Below are 26135 nucleotides of genomic sequence, written 5' to 3'. Positions count from 1 at the left end.
TGCTCAGAGCTGCCTTTAAGCCAAAAGGCAAGTGGGAGTTGCAGAAAAGCTGCTTGACTAGGAGGCCTTCCAGCACAAAATGCAGGAGGGATGGCTGTTACATGGCCCGGTTACTGGTGCTTACCTGTTTTAGCAGGGGATAGGCTTCACGGGCCTGACTAGCCCTTGCACTTCTTGTTTTGTGTCTGGTCACAAATTCATGTCTATTTGAAAAAAATCCTAGCAACTGAGGGAATCTTGCTCCCTCCTTGAAAGTAACCATAGCACCCAGCAGTGCAGTGAGCAAACTTTTTACACACTGATCAGACTTTTCACAGAAGAAATAGAGCAGGGCCAGTGCAAAACCAAGCAATGAAATAAACAATTTATAAGTCAGCTTTAAATTCTTTTGGCATGTTTACTACTGTAAATGCACAGAAGAATCTGATGCTACATGAAGTTGTGTCCAAGATGGAAACATCATTTAACACAGGGAAATGAGAAGGTGGTCCTTTAGGAAAGTATCACATGGAGAGAGAAAATTCTGCAGTTTAATGCCAGGTAAGAATAGATAGTTCAAATTTGCAACCAATGAAGGAGAATAATTTCCAACACTCAGCTCCATTTTTCCAGGAATAATATTTATAAAGGTACAAAATTGTAAAGGTTTTCTATATCAGCACTCTCATTAAAAATATAATTTTATATTGGCACCTTTCTGTAATCATTGCAAAGTCCCAGAAGATGTTTTGAATAGAAGCTTTCCTCTACCAAGCAGCCTTTGCTTCGTATCAGCTGTCAGAGAATGACTAAGACCTTTTTGTAAAAGACATGCCCAATTTTAAACAAACCCACAGCTCAGCAATGCAAGACAACACACTTACTGTTTCTGAGGAGAGAAATTATTTTAAATCAGCTTCCTTGCTCCTCCCTAGACTCAACTGCTGTTGACTGAAGCGTGTCGTACCAGAAATGCTGTCACCATAACGTCAGGATATAATGTTATGTTTTGGTATTACAACTATAAATATAATGCTTCTTTTCTTTGTAGGTTTTGGGGTTTTTTTATGGATCCTTAAGCCAACTTTGCTCAGATCAGTTCAGGACCATGTTATATGGGTGCACAAACACACCATGATTAACATGGTATTACCAGTTTCTGTTTTGGAGAGCTGCTGTCAGTCTCATGTTTGGTTTTTGCAAATGTGTGCTTCCAGGGGCCACAGCAGTGCTGGTTCGACACAGCTCTCTCTTTAGGTATGCTGCTGAGCCCACACAGCCAGGGCGAGGGCTAGCATCACTAAGTATCCTGGTAAAATGTCTGTGCAGTGTCTGGTGACTATCAGCAGCTGTTGTTTAAAAGGAAGAAATGGCTTGGGGCTCTGCCTATATTATTGGAAAGTTGGCAGCGTTTTCTCCATCTTACTCCTCTATCTGTCTCGCTAGGCCTGCAAGTAGAACAAGGGATGATACACTTCCAGAAATCTGACTTGGTCTCCAGCTGCAAAAAATGCTTCTATTTCATACCACTATAAACTGACAAGCAAAACCAGATAATACTTCTGAACCAGAAAACTTTGCAGGATGGTTGAAAAAAACAGCGCAGAGTCAAGTGAGTTTATTTGCACTCATACTGTCCACGTTCAACTCAGAAGCAGCTGGGAAAGATTTTTGGTGCAGTTTCCAAGCCTGTAAAATGTGATGCATAGTTGCAGCCACTGCAGTACTGTCTTTCTTCCAGTGGAGTCAAGTTTATAATGCTCTGTTCAGGCACAGAAATATGAGTTGTTCACCTGTTCTACACATTAGTGGCACTTTGTTGGATAAACACTGAGGATATAAACAGACAAGCTATAGAACAGTCCATACAAAAGCATATGGAAGAAGTGCACAAGCTTGATTTAGGCTTGAAGTATTTGGTCAAAAATGAAGCACACAGCAACCTGCTAAATCACATAAGGAATCAAAATAGAAAAAAAAAAAAAAAAAGGGTTAAACAAGCCTCTGATAGCTGACTTCTTTGGACTGGAATGAACTTCCTGCTCATTCAGGTAGCTGAGAAGTTTTTAGGCATGGCTCAGCCAACTTTTTCCCAGTTGTATGTATAAGCTGCCAGGACATTATTTTCAAGAAGGAAAAATGATGGATAACGTGTAGAAACTAGGGTATATACAGTGTGTTGCTGTTCAAATAAATAACAATCACTTCATCAGTAATTCATATAATCAGTGTGTCTGTAACAAGGGACTTCGGTTTAGCATGCCAGAGATGCTCCATGGAAATAGGACCAATTCCAAGACTGCCAGGTCAGTACTTCAGCACTACTACCCGTACAGTTCTGGTTTTTTTTAAAAAAAAAAATTCCCATGAAAGAGAAAGACAAAATCTTCCATGAGCAGGATACAGTAAGTTGATCAGTGTTAAGGCAGCATGTGGGAAGAAGGCAGCAAAAGGTGCTTGCTGGAGAGAAACTAGGTAACTAGCTAGGGATCAGTGAGCAGATGGCTCCTTGCAGCAAGCCTTGCAGTGAAGCTGAGCAGTCAGTCTCTTCCTCCTGCTGCCATGACGCTTCTCTGTACATACCACCAAGAGAGATGCTGTACCTAAGAAAACCTCGAGCAGAGAATGTCAGCAGGCAGAAGGTCAACACTTGCAAAGAACCAAAAGGTGCTTCCTTATTTTTATGGTGCCATAAGAATTTTTGCTATTTATAAAAACTTTAAAAAAAAAGAAAAAAAAGACCAAGAGACTGAGATCATCTCCTCTTGTGCTTTTGCTGTGCAGCCAACCAGCTTGTGGTGCCCACTGAAAGAAATGGGGTTTTTTTTCTGGTCAACTGATCACTGCTTTGCCATGCTCCACTAGCTATGTGGTGACTGAAGGGCTGAAGAGTAGGAAAGAGCATGGAGGGAATGCGAATAGTGGAAGCGTACTGCTGCTTGGGCTGTGAAGATGCATGTGCACATACAGCTTGAACAGATCCATGGTGCTGCTGCAGCTGGCAATCAGACAAGTTTCTTCCTAAGTGGAGTTAGTCACTTGGGACATGACCTGCTCCAGGATCACATAAGGAATCAAGAGAGCTGCTGGGACTGATGATCCTGAAACCCACTCCCTTGCCATGCAGCACTCTTTATTTCCTTGAGTCAATGAGCTAGACAAGGATCTTGCCACATGCAATGCCTGGAAAGGTAAGACCTCAGCATGAAGCAGAAGTTGTACCTACACCTTCTGATTACCCTTACATTTCCTCCAGTCCTCCTGCTTTTTTTTTAAATTTGTATCTTCTTTTTCTCCACCTTTCCAACAACAGTTCAGTAGCCAGCAAAATGACTGTCACCTCATTTCTTTGAGTCTTAGCTCCTGGAACTTAACTGGCAAGCAGTGAAACTCTTCATTCGCCTTCAGTCGTGTCGATGCAATGTGCCAAGTGCAAACTGTTAATCTAAGTGTACTTCTAATCGCTTCAAAAGCATGAAGAAGGTGCAACTCCTTCCACTGTACAGACACAGGGAGAGATTAAGCATTGTGCAGCAGACTTGGCTTTGATTTTTAGCAGAGCTCATGATAAAATCCAATGCACTGGATCGCAGGTCTTCTGCTATAACTGTGGTGCCTCTTGGGCTTCTGCTAGAGTAGGGACTTCTAAGTGCATGAGAAGGATGTGTGAGATAATGAATTGTAATTAAAATCTACTGTAAATCGCATGTATGCTTAACACCTGCTCCATTTATTGAACTTGAGCATGAAGAAAGCATTCTCAAAATGAGTGAAAGGAAGTGTAATGTAGAAAAGCAAGTGAAAGTGGGATGCTTCTTTACAGGTACTATTCACAGCAATTTGAAAACCACCAAAAACACTGTGGAGCCCACACCTCATTTAAAAAAGTTGACGGGAGGCTCTCCCACAGGAAGGCAGTGAGGCAGCACCTACTGACTGTCAGTGGGACTTTAGGCTCCTACCTGTCTTTGGGGTTCTGAAAAATAATTACACCCAGTGAGTCACTGAACAAGGGGTCTCATCCCAGGAGGCTTCAGGATGTACATTTCCTTTTAGCGAGATTCTAACATAATGTAAACTCCATTTTTTGGTCCGAGTGTGGCTTTTGATTTCAGCTGCAAAGGAATCTGAAAGAAAAAAAAGAGCACCTTATGCACAGTTGTACATATTTGTTTATGTGTGTATAACACCCCCACATACAGACAGACATTTTTGCTGGGGGACCAATTCATATAGGATTACTGTAGAAGCTGTAAAGTACTTGTTTTACAGTCAGCTGTGGTAGTATAGTATTAAATAGAATTTACAGCCAGAGGCTGAGGCAGTGGTTGCCCAGGTACACTGCTGATCTGAACAGAAGGAAATTAACTCTGTAAACTCCAGAGCCACTGAGTAAGTGCCAGGTGCAATGTATATAGCAACAGTCATATACTAATGTGTCGAGAGCCCATGAAATATGTACACCCATTCTCACCCTGTATAAATCAAGGTATTTTGACTGTGGTGTTTCTACACTGCTCTCCATTAAGGCAGGTCTGTGTAACTTTTTGTTGTCTTGGAAAAATCATAAAGGTTAAATCACATTTTGATTAAAACTTGTAGTCCAGGCCTCTTGTCCCTCCTTATTATGAAAGGGACTCTAGGAGTTTTCTCAAACAAAGAGAAAGTCACAAATGCAAGTCAGTCATCCTGTCTAGAACACACTGTCAACTCCCTGAAGTTGACAAGTGTAGCCTCTAACCCTCTGCATGTACAAACCTCAGTCTCTGGGCAGGTCTTAAATTGAAACTTCTGCAGAATCCTCAGCAGAGTAATTTTTGTCTCCAGCAAACCCATTTTCATGCCAATGCAGCCACGTGGTCCTGCTCCAAAGGGCAGGTATGCAAAGGGATGTCGTTCCTTCTTGGCCTCCTCTGTAAACCTAGAAGGTGCAGAAATGGAAACTGGTTCAAGAAATACTTTTTGCTCCTGATTGCATGGTTTTCATTTACATCTCAAAAGGTGGTTATTTCAACTGGTCCTAATGGATGGGTCAAGGGGACTATTGACAGATTATGTCCTGATAGGGCTGACACCCTTAGAGTAAACAGATAATTGTTTTACGGCCATCAGCCTTTGTCAGCTGGTGATTCCAGGAGAGGACAGACAGACATTAGTATTACTTCCAATCTTTCTTTAATGAATTACCTTCATTTGATGACCATGCTCAGAAGAATGATAACTTCAGGTGCAGATGTGCTAGCTGTGTAGACATTTGCATGTATGAGGGAGAGATTACAGCTAAGAGGCAACAAGGCAACAGCGCTTCCTTGCTGTGTGCTGCAGATGCAGATCAACGGGAATTTCTCTTTGAAGCTTTCAAGGGGAGCTGAAATCTTAAGGGATTGGACAGGCCACGGAAGGCAGTTATTACAATTCAGTACAGACCTTCTGTCTGCTCTTGGCCCAAAGAGACCAGGTTCCCAGTCGGGAAACATTGAAATTGCAGACAGTTCTGTTCTTAGAGCTGAAGTACCAATTGAAAAGACTGATTAATGTGGCAGTCTGAATGCAGATCTGCATTAACTAGCTGGCTTTAAAATACTTGATCAACCCATAGAAATTAGTATCTTTTTTTCTTTTCTTTCCTCCCCACAAAATTCCTATTTGAACAGCAGTCCGAAGGAAAAAAATGAAATCTGCTTGCCAACATGTGCTGGTTTTGGCTGGGGTAGAGTTAATTTTCTTCATAATAGCTAGTATGTGGCTAAGTTCTGGATTTGTGCTGAAAACAGTGTTAATAATACAGGGATATTTTCATTACTGCTGAGTAGTGCTTACACAGAGTCAAGGGCTTTTCTGCTCCTCACACCACCCCACCAGTGAGAAGGCTGGGGGTGCACAAGGAGTTGGGAGGGAACACAGCTGGGACAGCTGACCCCAACTGACCCCAGGGATATTCCATACCACATGAGGTCATGCTCAGCATATAAAGCTGGGGAAGAAGATAGAAGGGGAGGACATTTAGAGTGATGATGTTTGTCTTCCCAAGTAATCATTAGTGCGTGATAGAGCTCTGCTTTCCTGGAGATGGCTGAACTGATGGCCTGCTGATGGGAAGTGGTGAATGAATTCCTCAGTTTGCTTTGCGTGCGCACACAGCTTTTGCTTTACTTATTAAACTGCCTTTATCTCAACCCATGAGTTTTCTCACTTTTACCCTTCCGATTCTCTTCCCCATCTCACCAGGAGGGAGCGAGTGAGCAGCTGTGAGGTGCTTAGCTGCCAGCTGGGGTTAAACCATGACACAACAACTGCAAAGATGGATGTATAGCAGACAGAATATGTACAGACAAGAGTACAGCATCTGAGTCAGTACAAGTTATTAGGGCAAATGCATAATCAACAAGGTGAGGCTCATTCTGGCCTGTGCTGAGTCACTCATTGATGAGAGTGGTTCTTTAAAACAAGCAAACCTTTACAGTGATAGCATTACCCTGGAAATCTACATAGTCCTCCCATGTCATAAGGTATTTGGAGCTGTTCTGGTAGTACAAAATTACTTTTCCAGTTCTGTATGTGGATAAAGGCTCTGTCCTTCATGTATAGGGTCATCCCTGAAAACCTCTCATCTGTTTGGATACAGTTTGCAAGAACTTTAGACTGCTACAGCCCAGAGGACTCATGCAGGGTAGAAGGAGATGAGAGGTAATACAGTCTATTCTGAGGTTTAAAAAAAAAAAAAAAATTGTGTGTTTCCACTAGCCCCATCCCCATGCTTAGATATCCTAAATAAGATTGGGATACTACTGCAGAAAGCACTGTACAAACCCATAATTTGAGACTGAAGGACCATTAACTCATGTACTGAACACTGTTGCATATCCCATGCAAACAGGTTAAGCAATTCTTGCCTTGTTCACCTCCATATATCATTCTGCTAAATTTAAAGTCCCCCTTGTATTATTCCTGAGGCAGAGCTCAAAGTGAAATATTAGGGGAAAAAAAGACTGTAGCTGAATTTATTTTTTATTAAGCTCTTATTTTATAATTCCTACTAACATTACCAACTTCTACAAGTTGGGGAGAATTATGCTTCATTCCTCAGGGAAATTTCAAAAGGGAATTTATCTCAGACTCATAATAAACAGCACCATATGAGTCAAGGGGACTGCAGCCCCCACTATCTGTTTTACCCTGTAATGCACTTTTATGCTACTGTTAAAGTGGTGAATAAACAATTAAGACAGCATTTGTAGATAAGTGTTGCTAAAGAAAACCCCCAGACTTCCAGTTATTGCTAAAATTCCTCCCCAACAAAAGCTCTGGGCTTCTGTAACCCTGGCACTGCTCTTCCTCATGGCCTAAAGTGCCTGATAGAGCATATGCCAAGATTTGTTCCAGAAGGAGCACTGGGCAAATCCACCTACACCATACATGTGTTGTTTTACTGGCAAAGATGGTTCTGGGCTGCCTGCCCCACCACATCCAGTTGTTTGGGGAGCATGCACTTTTTTTCTTAGTAGACTTTTCAACATAGTGGTAGCTTAAAATGCAACTATCCACAGAACAGCTTAAAACATACCTGCCCACAAAACTAAATTGTGCTTCCCCACAGCACCACATCAGCTGAAACTTTCCCTGTAAGCTCAACTCAGCATCTGTAAGGTAGGGCAGGGTACAAACCCACAACTTGACAGTGCCCCCACAGTTGAAGAGAATAAATGCTCAATGTGAAAGTATGTCTTGCCAAGCAGAGCTAAGAACCCAGGGTCCTAACTTACGGACAGAGCGCAAATTCCCAGTGGGAGATGGGATAGGTTCCCCACTCAGAGTACCCGCACCATAACAAGATTTCAGGTGGAAAGGCTGCTCTAAACCAGCCAAGAGCTGGATGAGTTTCCTGGGTACCTCCATGCCAGTGAATAGACTATCTCACTTCAGTATTTCTGCATTCAGAGGTGCAACAGTATTTGCTGGATCTGGTTGGGTCTGAAAACCTGCACCACATTTCAACCTTGACCAAACCTCACACCCTCTGTGGGATATGCCACTATCACCACTTGTCTAATTTGGTAGAAGTAACATATTTTTATGATCTAAATTAAACTGTGCTTCTCTTGTCAGAAATGCTGCTTTGGGTGAATAGAGGCTGACTGTGGCTACGAAAGAGCAGCAGGATCTGGTGTCTCCCCTGGACAGGCTGAAGTGCCCAACCGAGCGCATGAAACAGCATTTAAGGCAGGCCTTTGATCTAAACAGGCCCAAATAATGACTTCAACCTAAGAATGGAAAGCATTACTCCACGCACCTCTCAGGCATGAACTTCTCAGGCTCTGGCCAGAACTCAGGGTTGTGGTGGAGATGTCCAACTGCCGTTTCAATGACAGCCCCCGCTGGAATACGCTGCCCCAGCACTATGCAGTCTTCAGCTGCTTCCCGTGTGAACCTGCAACAGAAAGTGTCATGTATCCCAGATGATTAATAAAGGTAAAAACATAGAAGGAGGGAACCATAAAAGTCGATCTCTTCAGCTGGACTGACCCTGCAATTTTGGGAGTAACACTTTCCCAGTAGATAAATACAGCAACCGTTGCTGATGCTAGTGTCTTCTCAGGTTACAACCATCTTCACCTAGAAGCACACAGCTCCAACCCAGCTGTCTAACTTCTGCCCTTTTCACAGTAAAGCATTTCTGGTTGCTTACAGTTTTCCAAAACATTAACTGCAATTTTGCTGCTAACATTGGCTATAGACTAATTTTTAATGAAACCTGCAGATTAAATGCATCAGTCATCTCTAATAACAGTCAGAAAGAGCATGTTGGTTTGCTTTCAGGAAAAAATTATATCAAATACAGTTTTGAGTTTGTTTACTTGAGACGCTCCCTCACGTAGGGACAGCACCTGAAACTTAGCAAGGGATGATTTTAATATTAGGGGTAAGTGTTCTGCTGCTGCTACAAAAATACAACCAATTCACAAGTGCATTTCACATACATTCATCAAAGATAGGCGTGACGTTAGCAACAAAACTCTCCAGTTTCCTCCCACCCTGTGGTGACAGGTGACAGAGCAGGACTGTCCTTAGGGACCTCATCGTGACAAGAAGGCTGAGAAAAGCCACCTGTCAGAGCTGAGCTTGGGTCTGTAAACCTTGTTAAAAAATGATGTGTGGGTGTGCATGTGTGGTGGCAGATCCTGATCTAGATCTTTTGGTGCCTGGGTGGTTGCTACAGACCCCAGCCCAGCCCAGCCCCAGGCAGGTGCCCTGCTATCGCAGCCCAGGAGCTATTCCCCAGCACCAACTGGGATCACAGGGCAAGACAATGTGCAGGAGCTCCCTTTGCTGCTCCCTGTGCTGTGCCTAAAATGTTGAACAAAGATTTCAGTTTCAGGGCTGTCAGTCTGGTATCATTACAGAAACACTTTCTTTCATCGCTGTCACCCATCTCTCTCTTTCTCACAGGCAAATAAACAACAGAGGCTCCAAACCTGGAACAAAACACTGGCACGCTAAAAAACATATTGACAAGCCATTCTTCTCATACTTACATGAATTTGGTGATAGTGGAAACATGAGTTCTGGGAAAGAAAGTTCTCTGACTAGTAAGTTCATTTTAAAAAGAAAAAACCCAACTCATTTTATAACAAGCTTGGCTGTTACTGAATTTTCCCCTAACTCAGCATTATCCTAGTCACAGGCAACCAGCATCTTTCCGAGGCACTGGGCTGTCCTATACATTCCACATCCATCAGAGTAAAAGCCAGATCAATGAACACCACCGTCGATGCCAACTAAAACTTCAGAACAACTTTGCTCCACTGTCGTTCTATGTCCCATCTGACAAACATTGATTGTTTCCCAGTGTTTCAACTGAAAGTCAAAGATCCCTGATGCTTTAACCGGCAAAACAATTTCCACTTGTATACCATGTATAACATAGTAAAGACCAGTCATCTCATCCAAGAGCAAATACCTTTGACATTTACTCTCTGAACAATCCTGCAGATGTTCATGGAAAAATCTTGACTTCTGATCTTTGTGAACACATAAAAGAGGACATGATTTTAAGCTTTTTTATTTGAAGGTGCTCACAGTCATGGGGTAAATTTTTCAAAGGCTCTCACAGCAAGCTCATTCTTTGGTTCCTTTCCAGTCGTCTGAATTTTTCCCCTGGCTTCACAAGCAGCAGTGCAACTGGCTGACCACTTAATATTCTTAACATTTGCATTTATGCTTGTGATAACTTGAAAATTTGACAATCAAACAGCTTTCTAATTTCTTTCCTCCTTGTTTTCAGTTCATCGGTATAACTTAGTAAATTAGTCTTGTGTGAATTGGGGCAGAACTTTCAAAATTTAATGGATGTAGCCATTAGCTTAGCTATATTAATATAACACCATAATAAGTGCAAAACAGGAGGGATCCAAGTTAAACACACATATAAAATACAGCTTTCTGAATGTGCAACCCTTCCACAGATCAGGGCCTTAATGACCAACAGGCTACGGTAGGTCTTTGCTCTGTATCACCAAAGCCCAAGGAATATGGAAGCAGAAGCATCTGGCTTTCTAAGGCCCGTCCTGCTGCAAAAGGCTCCATCCTCCAACTTTGGGGGATGTGAAGAACAGCGAGGAAGCAATCTTGGCCAAACTGTTGTAAAAAACTGCTTTAGAAATACCAGTATTAGCCAGTTTTCCTTCAACAGGCCACATTATTTCTTTCAAATGCACAAGCAGTATTGATGTTGGCACAGAGACCAAGGGCACACTGGTGTTCCAACAGCAGATTTCCATTTTATAAAGCTAGGGTCTACTCTGTGGAATGAGAAAGGGGCGGGGGGGGAAGATACCTGAATGCAGGTGGATACATGCGCAATGTCTCTGCAATCACCATCTCCAGATAAGGGAGTTCTTGTACATTTTGGTAATCAGGGACCATCTGAAAAGCAGGAAGAAAGGAACAATTACATTTTCTCACATTTAAGTGCCAAACTCATCTCAGATTAGCTTTTAAATCATCTATTTTTTACTGGGCATTTTTCCTGTAGAAGAACTCCATGTCTCATCTAAAACAGTAAATGATAAAATTATACAAAAATGTGGGCAGTAATTAAATGTGTGTATAACATTCCTTTCACCATCAAAACGCTTTGGTGCGCAGCCCAGCTGAAGATATAATAATAAATCAACTTGCTAGGAAGTATTAAAAACAGGGCATTACAGAGAGCATTAATAGCTACAACAGAGCTATTGTTTTCTACATTCCCTAAAATCTGCACAGGACCCTTGTATCTTCCCAAAGAAAAGAGCATGGCAGACCAGGAGCACTTTGTCCACAAGGAACAGAAAGTTCTTCAGTTACTCTTGCTGATGTTGGAGCAAACCCTTTCCTCCTTCCCAGTTATAGAAATAAAACAAAGTGCTAGTGCTGTGTCGCCTGCAGAGGGGTGGGAGATGGCACTGGCAGAAACCGGCAGCCTGGTGAGGAATGGCACGCCAGAGTGAATTGCTCTGCCGAGTAGAGGGGGCTGAGGTACAGCTCAAATCTCACCTGGCAGGAGTGTGATAGTGCCTGGGCAGAGAAGCCTGTTTCCTCCCCTGGCCACTCCTTGCGTAATGCTGCTTAATTTTGCATGGTGGGCAATGCCTGAGCCCGCAGTCTGCAAAACCACCCGGCCCTTGACAACGACTGGTGAGCACTAAAACCCAAACAAGGCTGGAGCTCAGAAGACTTTGCCCTCTGACGGGCAGCAAACAGACAGGGAGAGACACCAAACCGCGGACGACCACCAGCAGCAGTGACACAACTGAGCGCAAGAACGAACAGAGAATTTTTCCCCCTATTACCTTCCTCGGAAAAAGGGCATTTCCCTGTCTTATTCAGTGCTCTCAGCAGAGGGCAGCCAAAGTACATCTAATAACCCCATCTGGAAAGCAGAGTTTTGTTTTAAATTAGAGCATCTCCTGAAGACTGACACAGAGTAAACTGGAGAAAAGCACCGACGTCAGACTAGACTAAACCTTTTATGAAGATTTGGGGCCCCTGCCGTTCACAAAGGGGACTGGATTCCATCCTTCCTTTATTTACTACAGCACTTTTCATGTATAATGCATATTTTATTGAATTTTCATGCAAAAACATATGGTACATACTGAAAATACTAAGCAGAGAACAACTCCAGATGGTATGCAGAAAAGGCGTACAATAGAATGAGGACACCTTGCTGGATTAGGGTATCCCACTTATTCAGCACTAAGCCACCATGCACCATTTCACATTAACCGATCTTTTCTAGGAAGGAAATAGATACATTCTATTATTCCCATTTTTTGGCTCAGGAAAGAAAAGCAAACCCAGAAAAAAAGTAATTTGTACAGGCTGAGCAGAACCAGTGTGTCTGCTCCTCTATTAGGGAAAAAGATGCAACTCAGCTTGTCAATAGATGAAGCATTTTGTCAGTATATGTCGAATATTACCAATACAGGAAGTATAGACTGCACTGACAGCCTTTCAATGTTGCTTTTATATTGCAGTAGTGCCTACTAACTGAAACCTTTGGCTTAGGTCGATGGTTATCAGACAAAGGACCAGGAGACTAAAAGCCACAAATGGCCGCAGTGTCACAAGAACCATGGTGTGAAGAGCTGAGCTCCAATAATTTGAATAGCTAAAACCAAAGACAGGAGGATGATTTTTATTGTCCTTATTTTTCAGAAAGGGATCCGAGGGCTACTTGATTTTGCATGGGAAATCAGTAGCAGAGGCTGGAAATGAACTCTGATCAGACTCAAATTTCAGGTCTTTGTGGCAAAACTACCCTTCTCCATGACCACAGAGGTGGTCCACTCTGATGCAAATGCATGCTGTGCTGGGTATTCTTTTTTTTTTTTTTCCCCCCTAATTTTACATCTCGCTTTCACAACTTTCCTCTGTCCTTTTTATACTGATCTGCATCTCTGCATCCTGAGTCCTGTCCCTGCAATCCCTCCTGATTTCATGGCCAGGGTGACTGAGGGAAGAGTTCAGGCTCAGAGTAAATGAGTGGTGGAGTCAAGAGCACACTGTGATGTGTTCGATTCTCTGAGCCATGCTCTTTCAACTGGGCCTTCCTGTCTCTCTCATAATCCCTCTACATACTTCTGGAGTCAATAATTAAGATAATTATATGGTAACCCGATATAATAAGTAGCCACTAAATCAAACCATACATCAACAAATAATATAACGCTAAATTATGGGAGCTTTGATTTGCTCTTTCGAATAACTTCTATACCTTCGGGGGATTAGCAGTTCAGAAAACAAAGCAAAGGTGCAAAACCAGCTGATTTTCCTTAGAAGAAAATTCCTTTTGCTTACATAAAGAAAAAGGGGTCGGTCAAATGGCAGCACAGTGAACTCTGCTATCGTGAGCATGGCAGACACATCAGTCATTTCCTACATCTGATGCAACTTAATTATTTGCACTTCCATGCTTTTAGCATCAAAGTAGCTGCACCTAATTTAGTAGTTGTTTGCAAGGTCTGACCTATGGCTGTGTGAAGTACACACCAGCCAAGTATCTCTATTTAGGAAGGACAGTTTGTGCCTTTTTTTTTTCCCTTTCAAAGAAAATATTTTCCATTTGTTTTTCCACTCCCTCTCTTCAAAATATTCCTTTAGCCAAGCACATTTCAAAGGAATTTAAATATGCTTTTCTCCCTAAATGTCCCTATTTATATCTTTCAACTGCTGGCAGGTTTTCTGGGGTGGGGGGTGGCATTGTGCAAAGATGCCATTTTAACCCCCTGCAAATAAAAAGTCTACATTGCCTCTTACTCAAGATTAGGTGTTTTCTCATTAAGAAAGAGATGCCTTTCTGTAAAAAGAGATGTGGGGGTAGAAAGGAGGTACCATGTCACATGTAATAAAACATCCTATATTTTAATTTTGCGGCCACTGCTTTGCACAGCAGTCTGTCTTATGCTTTGCACAGTTTGTAGTGTCTTTTCTTGTTGATGTGGAAGTGAAATGGCCACATAACAACTTGTGGCCTTTCTCTGCATGCAGGTTTCCCCCGTTTGATTTCTGGAGGTGTGGTGGTACACCCTCACCCATCCCAGACGATTCAAGCACTTCTGAGGTCCATAAAGCATCCAGCTTGGCCACAAACTCTCCTTTATAACTGACAGCAAACCCCAGGCCTCTATTCCTCAGAAAAAGGTGGGAAATTAACTCTTCACCCCACAGAGTTCTCTGAGGTGAAATACCAGCAGTGATTATAAAATTGTCTATGTGCTACCAGGATGATCTATGTTTTAAGCCACATATAAATTCCAAGAGAGATAACTGCCTTCAGATCCACCTCTGCTTTTCAGTATCGGCTTTAGCATTTCCTAGGCAGGCAAACCTATTTTTTGCCACCACCCTCAGTTAACTTTTAATTCTTCAATGAACACCAAGGGAATCCAAGTGCTGACAGGAGAGGTCTGGCCAATCTTTCTGCTGCAGTTTGAGATGTTACTGTTCCCAGTTGCTCACTCCTCTTTGCTGGCTGTGGTTAGCGTCACCACAGCCAAGTCAGCAGAAGGGAACATATGCCTGCACCTCAGTTGCTTCCATACAACGTCCAGCATGAACCCATCTTCAACGACAGTTTAAGACAAGATACTAACTTTTCCCCAAAGTAGCTGATGACGGAGGCACAGATCCTTCTCTACTACCTCTGTTTTGGGAATAGTAATCCAAGTACACATCACTGCATAAGAGATTTCACTTATCCTATTGGTCATGGTCTGGTGGTGCTCAGCAGCCAGAAATGAAAAAAAATCAGAGAAAATTTTCTGTAGCTGACAGTGTGTCGTGCACCTGAAATCAATTTGGAAGCAGCAAAGGCTGCAGAGACCACATTCCTCATAACTAGCGCTGCTGAGTCATGGCCTGAGACTGAACTGGCTGTGGTTTCTGAGAAACTGCAATCCAAATCAAATGCCTCATGGGCAGGTATGACTGTGACAAAGTCCATGTCAGAGAGATGACGTGCAGATCTGCTTAAGTGCAGATGCAGATCCTTGAGTTATCTGTGCATGCATAGCTATACAGCCCACATTGGCTCTTCCCCAAAATGTAGACTTTGGATAGCAATGGGATAGGCGACAGTGAGTCAAAAACAAGCCAGCATCATCCCCAGTGACTCTCACCCCCCCCCTTCAAATTGCCAAAAGAGCTATTCAGACCATAGCCATAGCTAGGATTCACAAACAGGTCAATAATGTTTCTTGAACAAATGGATCAAAAGCTGCTGATAGATCAAAGAATCTGCCTGGGGTTCTGACCTCTCTTTGGTCACCTCTAGGAGCTGCTCATCCCCTAACAGAACTAGAGCCTGTATGTCATGCTCAGCCTGGGAGAGGGGGAAGAAATGCAAGGATGCTATGTCAAGTTAGGGTTGCCCCATGACAACCTTGCTAACAACCATATCAGAAAAGGAAACATTAGACACAGGATAGCACTCAAAATGTATATCAATGAAAAAACAGGGCTGGGGTGGTTCAACAGGCACCTATCTTTAACTTGCTTAAAGAAAGCTTTTTACTACTTTTACTGTGGAAGTGTTTTACTACTTCCACAACAACATGTTGGACTACCTGTAAAGCACCAAACTAAAACCTCCCTACAATGTCAGGCAGTGAAACAGGGACAAAGTTGATGAAGTAAAATTTCTTGGCTTTATCCTCAGAACTTGGATCAAATACTAAAAAAATGCTTAATGCAGTCCTCGTGATATTTATTGTAAAATCTTTCTCTCTGCTGTCTGTGGTCCAGCCTGCACCTGCCAAGTGAATGAGACGTCTCTCTGAGGCACGGCACCAGGCAGAACCAACCCTTGCCGCTGGGGAAACAGGACCCTGAAGTTCCTGAGTCCCACTCATCCCAGGAAGCAGGTCATGACAGAAGGTGTTGCTTTTAAGATACACTGCTTTAAGGTAGAGAAGAGCCAGCCTAAAATAACTAAGTGTCTCTTGGCCATTTCCAGTGACAGAGGCCTACAGAAGGGTATCTTCTAGCAAAGAAGCTATAATTCTTGACTACAGAATTGAGAGCAAGGTTAAGGAACAAAAAATAGAAAAACAAGCCTGATTTCCAGATTAAGATGCAGCAGCAAGAGGCTTCCAGATCTGCCTAGCACCTCTCCTCTTGAATCCTTACAGCACGCCTTGGTAGCACTAAAGCCTTACCAGCAGCACTGTGCTTTCTCACATGCTCCCAGAAATGAACACTCAGCTACATCCCCTCATGCCTCTTTCTCCAGAAGCAAGCAAAGGCTATCCAAAACATGTACTCCCAAGCCTTCCCTTTATTTTGTTATTGCACGTGGGTTACCTGCCACCTCCCTCATCTGCTTGGGCTGTCATTCAAATTGAAATGCAGCACACAGGTTCTCACCCCCACCATTGCTGGATGCTCACTGGGTTTGGGAGCGTTATTTTGCTCACTGAGGCACTTCCCAAGCTACAACAGCACTCAGTGCTTCAGACATCTCAAACAAACTCCTCCCAGCTCCTCCTAAAGACCATGTGTGCCAAATAAATTTAGTATTACAGCTTTTTGTTCAAATCACCTGCCAATCACCCTCACGCCTCCTCTAACTCCACCCTTCACATTCCCCTCTCACCAGGTCCACTGCCACACGGGTCACGAGTTGTGTGAGCACAGGCAGAGGCAGGTGCTGATTTGCAGGCTAAGCTCAGAGGTGGTGGGAAAGGCTGGCACACCAGTTACACACTGATAACCACATTACACGCAGACCTTGCAGCCAAATTCCCTCTGGTACTTTGGTGCAAATCCACGCAGCTCCCTGGGGTTGTATCAGTGTAAGGGAGAGGAAAATGCGGTTCTAAGTGTGTACCCAGTAGTGCTGGGGAAAGAGCCAGAAAGTATAAGGTTACATCAATGTCGACTCTCTTTAATGTTACTTTGCTTTTCGAATCAAAGACTTCGGCTCCTGACAGAAGACAGACCTGCACTACCTTCAGTAGCTTCCATAGTGCTAAAACAAGGTCTTCGTAGCATCACTGTTCACAAGGAAACTCCTGTGAGATAAAAATACTTCCTGAAACTGAACAGTGTCCCAAAACCAAACAGATAAACACAAAAGCTGCAACCAAAACAGTCAGAAATTCTCTTCCACCTACATTACTACTGACACATGGTGATCAGCAAGAACAGAATGAGTGCCATCAGGTAGAAGATCTGGGAAAAAAATAGGCAGGAAAAGAGAAGAAAATCACTACGGAAATCCTTTATGAGGCGAGCTACAAACGAAAAGAAAGGAGAAAAAAAAATCTGTTTCAATCTCGGCTTTTTAAATTTGTCAACTCCACCTATTCCCAGATTCCCATGCCAAGAGAAGTGGGTGTCCTTAAACAAAAAGTGAATAAATAACTGGGAGTGAGACTGGGTGCCTGGAGTGCTCTGCTGTCACAAAGGAGGGGGCAGGTCCCCAGTGTGCTGACAGAGCCCAGTCTGGCAGCTTTTAATACACAAGTACCCTCACTATACGTTTTGGTTTGGTTGGTTTGTTTGTTTGTTTGTTTTTACTTAGGTTTAGTGGGGAAGAGTAGTTCCTCCCCAAAAGCGGCTCCCTACCACTATGCACTGCCTGACCCAGCTATTTGTGGATGTGATATAATCCTTGGCCATGCATTGTATTAGGCTAAACCCATCAGAGGCACAGGGACTGCCCATTTCTCACCTCCTTAAAAAATACTCAGCCCCCAGGAAATCCCCCTCAGTTCTCTCCTCAGCCCATCGAGGCTCGAAAGTCTATTTCTACACTTGTCTGACACAATCAAAATTTCTACTTGGGTGGCAGAAATGCTGAATGGTGAAGGATCCCAGTGGGAGGGAGGCAAGGAGGAAATTAAACAGGAGAAAGGACTGCCAGAGGCCCAAAAGGCTGAGAAAGAGAATTATAAAACTGGAGTAGGTCTGTCCGAAGGGCATGTCACCAGTCCAAAGCATATTAAGCACTGAAGTTCGTGCAAGACTTAATCCTTCCTGCTATAGAAGTGTCCCTTGGTGGTTGCTGGAGATCTACAGGAATAAAGAGGAGGGATTTTCTTCCCCTCTCAGCAGACATTCATGGTATCACATAAGAGCCAGATGATTTAATTTAATCATTCCTGCTCCAGCTGGTATTCTCTGTATGGAGGTGACAGTGCTTTAAATTAGGGCCTTGCATATAAAAGGCCTGTGTGTTTAGTTTAATCAAATGTTCATTTCCTCACGTTACATTTATATTAAAAGGCATCAGCATGAATTTTCATGCTGCAAATAGAGGCTATCATATGGGCTATACAGTGAGGTCCTCTTTGGTCATTCTTCATCTCTATTGCCTTGTATCCTTGTCAGCCTTATGGACTGAGAGGTGACTCAGCCCCAGACATGCAGTTTGGGGAAATATGCCCTAGAGAGCATGGTCCAACCTATGAGGAGAGCGGAGCTCTACACAAAATAAATTACTTCGGTAATTCACCTTTCTGCAGATACTTAAATATGGGCATGAGCCAGTGGCTGCTTAAGTCATTGGCTTCAGCAGTTGCTGGATGAGACCATTTCTGTATTAGTAAACAGGCAAACATTCACAGCAAAGAAACTGCAAGATTCTCCCATCACTCAGCGTAATTATTATTTGCTCCGACAAGGGCAGGTCAGTTTTAATATCATAAAACATTTATGTAGTGCCTGATGCCTTGAAAACATTAGGTGCAGTACAACAATAATAAAGCTTTGCCTTTCCATAGTTGTTTTTCCCCTGAGGCTCAAGATGTGTTTAGCAAACATTAATTAGTTGGTCATCTTCCAAAGGCATGTGTGAGGTGCTCCTGGTAAATACTCCCTCCCAGTATACAAGGGGCCAGAAGAGGTGCTGAAGACTGAGGCCAACAATTATGACCTTAAGAGTCAAGCACCCACCAACTTGAACCTTCATAAGTAGCCTGGGTTTTTTTCAGCCCCAGCATGACTCCTGTGAGTAAACAGGCAAATACTACTCCAAATGCAGAGACTGAAAATGACGAAAAAAGAAAGAAATCTGTTGCATGGCATCTAAATATGCCTTAAACACAAAGGAGCTTTGTTTGCTTTTAGCTGCCAAGATCATAATTCAGGGTTCAGCCTGTCCTTGAGAAACTGATGGTACTAAAAGTACAGAAAGTAAAAAAGCTTCTCTGGTGCCAAAGCTCCAATTCCTTGCTGTAGACTTCTGCACCTCCTACCTAATACAGGTAAAATCTACAGGTAAAAGCCATGTCCAGTTCTGGCTCCAAATCTTAGCATATGGCCTTTCTACAAGAAATGAGAGAAAAGTTTGTTCCTGTTGAAACTTCTCACAATTTAGTTGGAAATATGTAAAATGGAGAAAGAAAGGGGAAAAATTTATTTTCTGACCAGAGCTATGCAACGCCTTTTCCTCTTCTGCTCCCTCCGGAAAGTGCTGACTGCCTTGGGTACAAAAAAGCAATTTACAATTGGTATGTGAAAAAACTTGATAGCACTTGAAACAGCTTTTGTGTTTTCTCTCTCCAACGCATGAAGAGGCTCTTTAAGAAAAAAAATCTACACGCCAGTCCAAAACACACTACCCCAAGCTCAGTGGGGAGCTGGCTGTGAGCAGGGGTGTCTGCTACCATGTCACTATCCTATGACAAACCTCTCTAGATATTCAGATAAAGCTGTCTGCGACGAATCCTGGCAGACGCCTATTCAAGGATTTCTTTCCTTTTCTTCCCTTACTCTATCTCTTCTCCATCTGGGAACACAGAAATTTCCCTAAGCCTGTTCACGCTCAGATTTAGTGAAGCCATCATGGTGTCATATTCTGGCGCTGTTTTGTGTCTTTGCTTGCCTCTACTCTTTGCGGAGCAGCACGGCACGGCTGTCCATCTGTTTATGATTTACTTCACATGATGACTTGGTCCCACTGATAGGCACAGTAGGTTATTTGAGGACCAACTGGACCTCTGTAATGACACTCAAAATGTACCCAAATTGTGGGAATGTTTCCAATCAAAAAAAGGCCACTGGAAAAGCTCCACCAGGACAACCCCCAGGACAGCCCGCCTGTCCTTAATCCCAGGAAGTAAAAACAAAAATTTGATTTTTTTTTTATCTGGAATTCTTCTGCAATTATCAGTGTCCATGTGATCCACAAAAGCTGAAGAGAAGACAAGAAGAAAAAACGAGACCTGGGTCCTTCTGACAAAGATGCATACTGGAGAAGAGATTATAAAGAACAGCATTCAATTCAGGAGGCCACATCTTTTGTGGTCTACTTTAGCACAGACCTGAACCACAGTCAGAGGAACTGTTCCGATTTACACCAGCTGAGGACGGAGCCTGGGAAGTGCAGCCGTCTGGGGGGTGTTGGGTACTGCCGTGGGTAGGAAGCCCCTCCACGTGGACTGAACCACTGGCCCTCATGAGCATGCAGGAGTGAGGGGGAAAAAAAGCACAACTCAGAAAGCTGCAGGATGAAGTCACAGGGTCAGCAGTGAGAAAATACAGAATTCATTTGTAATCTGAACAAGGTCATTTCTAGCATGTTTTAGGATGATATAAGACTTTACAGGGAAGCAAATGGAAAGTATTGCTCACGATTTTTTCTGCTTTATGAGTAAGCTGCTTTGGCCTTTATTTATTTATTACCTCACAGTCCCACAACAATCCTGGTGTGAAGACCAATTTGCTGTTCTTTCTCTCTTGCTTCTCAAGGATATTTTTGCTTCTTGAACCTGACCCTTTCCTGTCTCAGTGCCTGGCCACCTCTCTTATTTACCTCTCCATATTTCCAAGGATACCCTTATTTTTACAATTCCCCACACCTCACCTCAGCGCTATCATTTCACTTATGGCCACACTACTTTAATACCCAGTATTTTATCCTTTCTTCTTCTTTTTCAAAGCTCTATCCTGCACCAAGTCACAAAAGCTCTGAGGTGCGGGGAAACCTGACCAACATGGTGGTACCTACCTGGATTTGAGCCAGCCCTGACATGAAGGCCACTCGATGCCACTGAGACACAAAGGTGGCACCCACAAAGTGACACATTTGCTGAATCACTCAGCATGAAAGAGCACTTTTAAGCCAGAGAAGTGCATAAACCATAGTGTTCTGCGGGGGGTTCACTAGCAATTTTGCCCATATAAAATACCTAATAAAAGATGGTATCCTTTGCCCTTTTTAGCACAAGTTGTAGCACAAAGATCTGTAGACATCTATAGATGGGCTAATTTGTGGGGAGGGACTTTTTGAGAGTACAAAGATGGAGCACAGCTGTAGGCTTTTCCTATAAAGGGCCTGTCACACACACAAGAGTATCTAGGCATACTCTGAGTATTACCAACCCTGATCACTCAAACATTACGAGCAAGGCCCCAACATATTTAGAAACTGGTTTGAAAACACATGAGATTTATGACAAATAATAATATTTTGAACTTCATTTGCCTTCTGGCTTCTGAACTGGGATTCATGTTTTCAGTCTTACCTTTTCAACTAGAAACCATTTTCCACTCTTTTTTTTTTTATTGGTTGTTTCTTTGTTTTAATAATGAAAGATGAGATTCTGTTATACACCTGACTTCAGTGTTGAGTGATTTGAGAGAATACAAAACAAATACCAGACACTTGCAGTGCGATGGCAGGATGCTGGTAATATTCCATTTACAGAGCACCATGGGCCATCCCTGCCTGCCCTCCGGCCATCTGCTGCTAACACTCGGCTAGAATCACACAGACCTTTTAAAAAAAGAAAAACGTCTTCAAGGCTGTGAACTTCACCTGAATAAACATCACACAAGTGTGAGCTGCCCCTCAGAGTGCCCATGGTTTTGTAGCACATGTTTTGGGGGTGGAGGGGGTATAACTGCAAGAGGGGCCTTGGGGATTAAGCATCCAACCTCCTCTTGAAAATGCCAAACTTGGTAGTTAGGCAAAGCAGAACAAAACTGAAACACGCAGACAAAGTAATTGGGGGGGAAACAGTGCTGAATCTATATATAGCATTTTGTTTCTGCTGGGTACTAGAGGGGAGGTGGGGAAGGGAGGAAGTGACGGGCAGGGAGGGAAAAGAAAGATAAATTTTGGTTGCTGCTGTCATACGCAGATCCACTTATCTATGGCTGAAACCCAGACAGCTGTGTGACTCTAAATGAAGAAATTTAATTAAAAAGTAAAAAATGAAAATCAGCAAGAAAAAAAAACAGAGAAAAAAACAGGACTTCATGCTTCCCACACATACCCTGATGTATAAATAGAGCCTATCTGACTGATGAAGGGTGCTTATTATTTCTTTGACTTCCATGTGTGTAAAGAAACCTACAATTCTTTCTAGTGAACAAGCAGGATAATCACAAAGCCAAGGCACGTTGCTGCTATTCCAACTTTGCTGCTCTAGTTTAAATGACATCAAGCAACATCTTGGTAGTCCCAGTCATATAATACCTATGATGCACAAATAAAAAAGGGAGCGTTGGACCGATTATGAAGGAAAAGATTTTGGAAAGCAGGTTACTTGGGATCATATTCTGCCTGAGTTACACCTCTTGTAAGAAACATGCTGGGAAAAACTGCAAGTGGATGCGATTCCCTTTTGCACCTCTTGCATACGTAGACCTGCCTTCTGCCAGCGTAACTTAGAGCAACCTTGCGATTTTCTCTTTCTTAACTCCCAAGGCATTTGCGATGCAGCTCGGAAGAGCCAGAGCATCTTGCACTTCTGTCCATACCCACTGCTTTTCCTAACACATTCCCTTCCCATTTCACATTATGGCAGAGTAAGAGAGATTAGTATTAGTACTTTTGGCCTCTCTTCATGTGCGCACACATGTATGCATGTGTATTTTCTGTAACACATCCATCAATTTGAAATGGTATAAAATTACTAAAAAAAAATATCTTTAAATCTCATAAGATTCAAAGTGTCAGTACTGTGAACTCAGAAAATTCATTCCAAGTCCTATTTATCTAGGTCAGGATGTGAGAAGATTTTTTTTTTTTTTTGCGTTCTGCATATGCACGTCACCACTTTTGCTCCTTGGTACCACGCAGACTGAGAGCTCAAGAGCCAGGGAAGATGATGGCTTGCTCCCTGCTTCCAGTGGACTTGACAGAAAAATCCCATTTATGTTCCTTATAATGGAGTCTTGTCTCATCTCTACCACAAGAGCTGTTTCGGCCAGTATATTACAAATACCGTGCTGACAGTGTGTGCCTCAGTGCCACATCACTACTGGCTCTTCTTTAAAGCAGAAGAGAAAAGCAGCCTGCAAAGCAAGGAACAAGTTAACAAAAGGATTCATTTATCTCCAGCTGATACCAACATGACAGCGGGAAATGCGGGGTCAGATTCCAGGCGCATTATTGCGAGGGCAGGAGGAGCGCAGGGAGTAGCCGTTGTGTGGCGAAGCCACGGGGCTCACAGTCAGAAGGTCAAGTCCTGACGCAGCTTTCCAAGCAAATTTAGGAAAGTCTCTTCCTCTCCTCCAGCACTTTTAATAAGACCAGCAAACCTTAATCATGAGACTGTGTGGATACTGCTGGCATGCTCAGAGGCAGGCAGCATATGATGCTCCTGTTCAAAGCCTGACATTACACAGAACTAACAGTATCTCCCCTGCTTTTTTAAAAAAAAATGTTAAGTCATGGGTGAGGTGAATCTTGACAGTTAATACTGATACTATATGGAATAAAGGTAAAACAACAAAATTGTGGACAGACTACCAGAACAGAAATTTTACACATTCCTTCTGTGTAAATAAAGTAAACTTAACCCACCATTAAAGCTTTACTTTACGATGTGCAATTGCTGGGGGAAAAAGGTTGTAATGGGTGTTACATACCCATACACCAGCAACAAACAGGTAAAGAAACTCTCTGCCTAACTTTTCATGGAAAAAAATAGCTGTGATTTGAAGTTCAAGGGATTTGCTTTCTAAGTTTATCTATCTTTGATGCCCTTGGGTCCCAAATAGAGATTGGGATCCATGGGGACCCTCCCTGCTCCTTGTACCTCTGCTGTCTCAAATTATGAAGAGAGAACTGTGCAGGGAAACTGCTGTTGCTATGAGATGACTGGAAGAAGAGCCGCACCAGAAGTACTCCCAGAGCAGACACCAGCAGGGGTTCCTGCAGTCAGTGTCAGGGTGCAGAAGCTGGGCTCATGCTGCTCTCATGTCCCATGCTCCCCAAAATGAGGGGGGAGGCTGCTGGGACAAGGCAATGCCACTCCACTGCGTGCAGTGCTACCTGCACATCTCTGCTTCAGCCGGGACAGTGCTTCCTTATTTGATTATTTTTTCCATTATGCATTTCTTATTTCATTAAGGGGAGTTATTAATCAGGTGACCCAGGAGTGGCAGGGCTTCCCGCGAACCTAGCAATACCACAGTAAGGGATGGAGCTGGTGCTCTGCCTGATGTTGGTGCGATCCCTCTTTGCTCGAGCATCAAAAGATGGCTCGTGTTCAGACTGCTGCGCACGACCAGGCTCCAGACAGGATGCAGCATGCTTGGCTTGGTGGGAAATGAAAAGGATATAGGCTCTTTTGTCAGCTCAACTTGGTCTTAATAATGTTTAAATATCTGAAGGTCACTAAATTACAGAGTGCAGAAATTTGGCACAAAGGCCTTTCTCAAAGATTATCTACTTTTCTGAAGTACGACAATAAAAGAGAGTAAACTGAACTGAGCAGAACCAACAATCACTGCTAAGATGTTATTCTTCTCATTAAGCCGATATGCTGAGCCTCTGGAGAAGGCAGCATTTCCTGTCCCTCTTGCTGACAGTTCAGTATTAGGGCACAAAGGCAGGTCACTGTCCTTGGTGATATGGTAAACAAAGATAAGAGCTGAAAGCAACGGAGTATTTTTTTAACCATGATAATTCACTCAGAATAAATTCCATTGTGGAGAGATTTATTGTTTACTTAGCACTCCTCAAAAGAGCTCCTTGGGAATGCAATCTCCTTCCCATGCACTGGACACAAAACACGTGTTTCAGCTGAAAGCACTGGCCAGGCCTGTTCAGGGCATGTGTTACTCGTCCCTGGATCCACAGGTACGAAACATAAAGTGAACCTGCTGGAAAAACACAGCCCCAAATGTTTGCTCAGACCTGCTTGTTATCCTGGCTTGGGGAACTTAAACAGATGTCTCCAATGGGCAGCCATGCTCACAAAAACACTTTGCCAAAATGCCAACAAAAAAGACCACTGCTTTCCTTTTCTGCTTGCAAAATGTCTGTAACAGAGCAGCACAAGAGTGAAAAACATTGGTGCATTTTCTGACACGTCTAGTAGAAGCATCAGTCTCCTGCCTGATCCGTCCTCTACCTGTCCCAAATAAAATTGCCCTGCTCTGTTCCCCTCACAGCACATCTCCCCACATACAGACATACCACATCGCTACTGGAGCAAGCATGCGAGGAAGGCATCACTTCCAACAGCAGAGACTGCCTTATCTTTCCCATGTAATGGCTCAGCAGCTTAAAGTAAGGCAAGAGTTCAAGCATTTGCTGATTCGGAGCCTAGGGCATCAGATGAGAATTTGGGAGCTGTGGGTTCTGCCTCCGCAGTGGCCATTTAATCCCTCCATGGCTCCCCTTCCCACTTGGGAAGCAGCAATAAAAGCTTCCCAGCAGATTGCCTGGGACGTCTCTGGAAGGTGCATTTGGCAGACTTCTCCTTGCAGTAGCAGACATAACTGCAAACCCAAGTGGATTAGATTTTGGCAAACTGCCCTCCAGAAGAGCACAGAGTCAGGACTGGAAGAACACAAGGGATTTCTCATGGTTTGTGCTGTACATTTGACCTTCCCTACCTTTTCATAGGGCCTCTGGATTTCAACAGAGACACGGATCTCTCTTCAGGACACAAGGAGGCTTGCTGCAATGCAGTTCTTAAACATGTGCTTACTGGGAACATCCTAGGATTGGCAGAGATGGCCTTGGGCTGTGCTGTGAAGTGGATTGTGAGTTTAAAATGTTTGTTTCATTTTCTGAAAGAGCTATAAGCTTAGCTGTTGCTAAAGTTTCCAACAGTACTCTTGGGGACAGCTTTTCTAACCTGATCTCACCTCCAAAGCCTACATTACTTGTCCATTTAGATTAGTCCCTCTATATTTCTCTGAGCAAT

The 26135-nt window shown here is 43.2% G+C and overlaps 1 protein-coding gene across 1 annotated transcript in view; it reads right to left on the bottom strand.

Moving 5' to 3' along the window:
- Positions 1-401: 401 nt before the first annotated feature.
- The window catches only part of TBXAS1 (thromboxane A synthase 1), a 231656-nt gene continuing 205922 nt past the window's right edge, over positions 402-26135 (bottom strand). Inside the window, exons 10-13 of the mRNA XM_026840998.1 lie at positions 10814-10902; positions 8270-8407; positions 4738-4900; positions 402-4106 (exon numbers count right to left, since the gene is read on the bottom strand). Coding sequence (XP_026696799.1) covers positions 4032-4106; positions 4738-4900; positions 8270-8407; positions 10814-10902 — 465 coding nt within the window. The 3' untranslated portion in view covers positions 402-4031. The remainder of the gene's footprint in view (positions 4107-4737; positions 4901-8269; positions 8408-10813; positions 10903-26135) is intronic.

This window comes from Athene cunicularia (genome assembly GCF_003259725.1).
Source record: "Athene cunicularia isolate RWA chromosome 1 unlocalized genomic scaffold, athCun1 chr1_part2, whole genome shotgun sequence".
Lineage (NCBI taxonomy): Eukaryota > Metazoa > Chordata > Aves > Strigiformes > Strigidae > Athene > Athene cunicularia.
The sequence above is the reverse complement of the archived record's forward strand: the minus strand, read 5'-3'. Positions and strand labels throughout refer to the sequence as shown.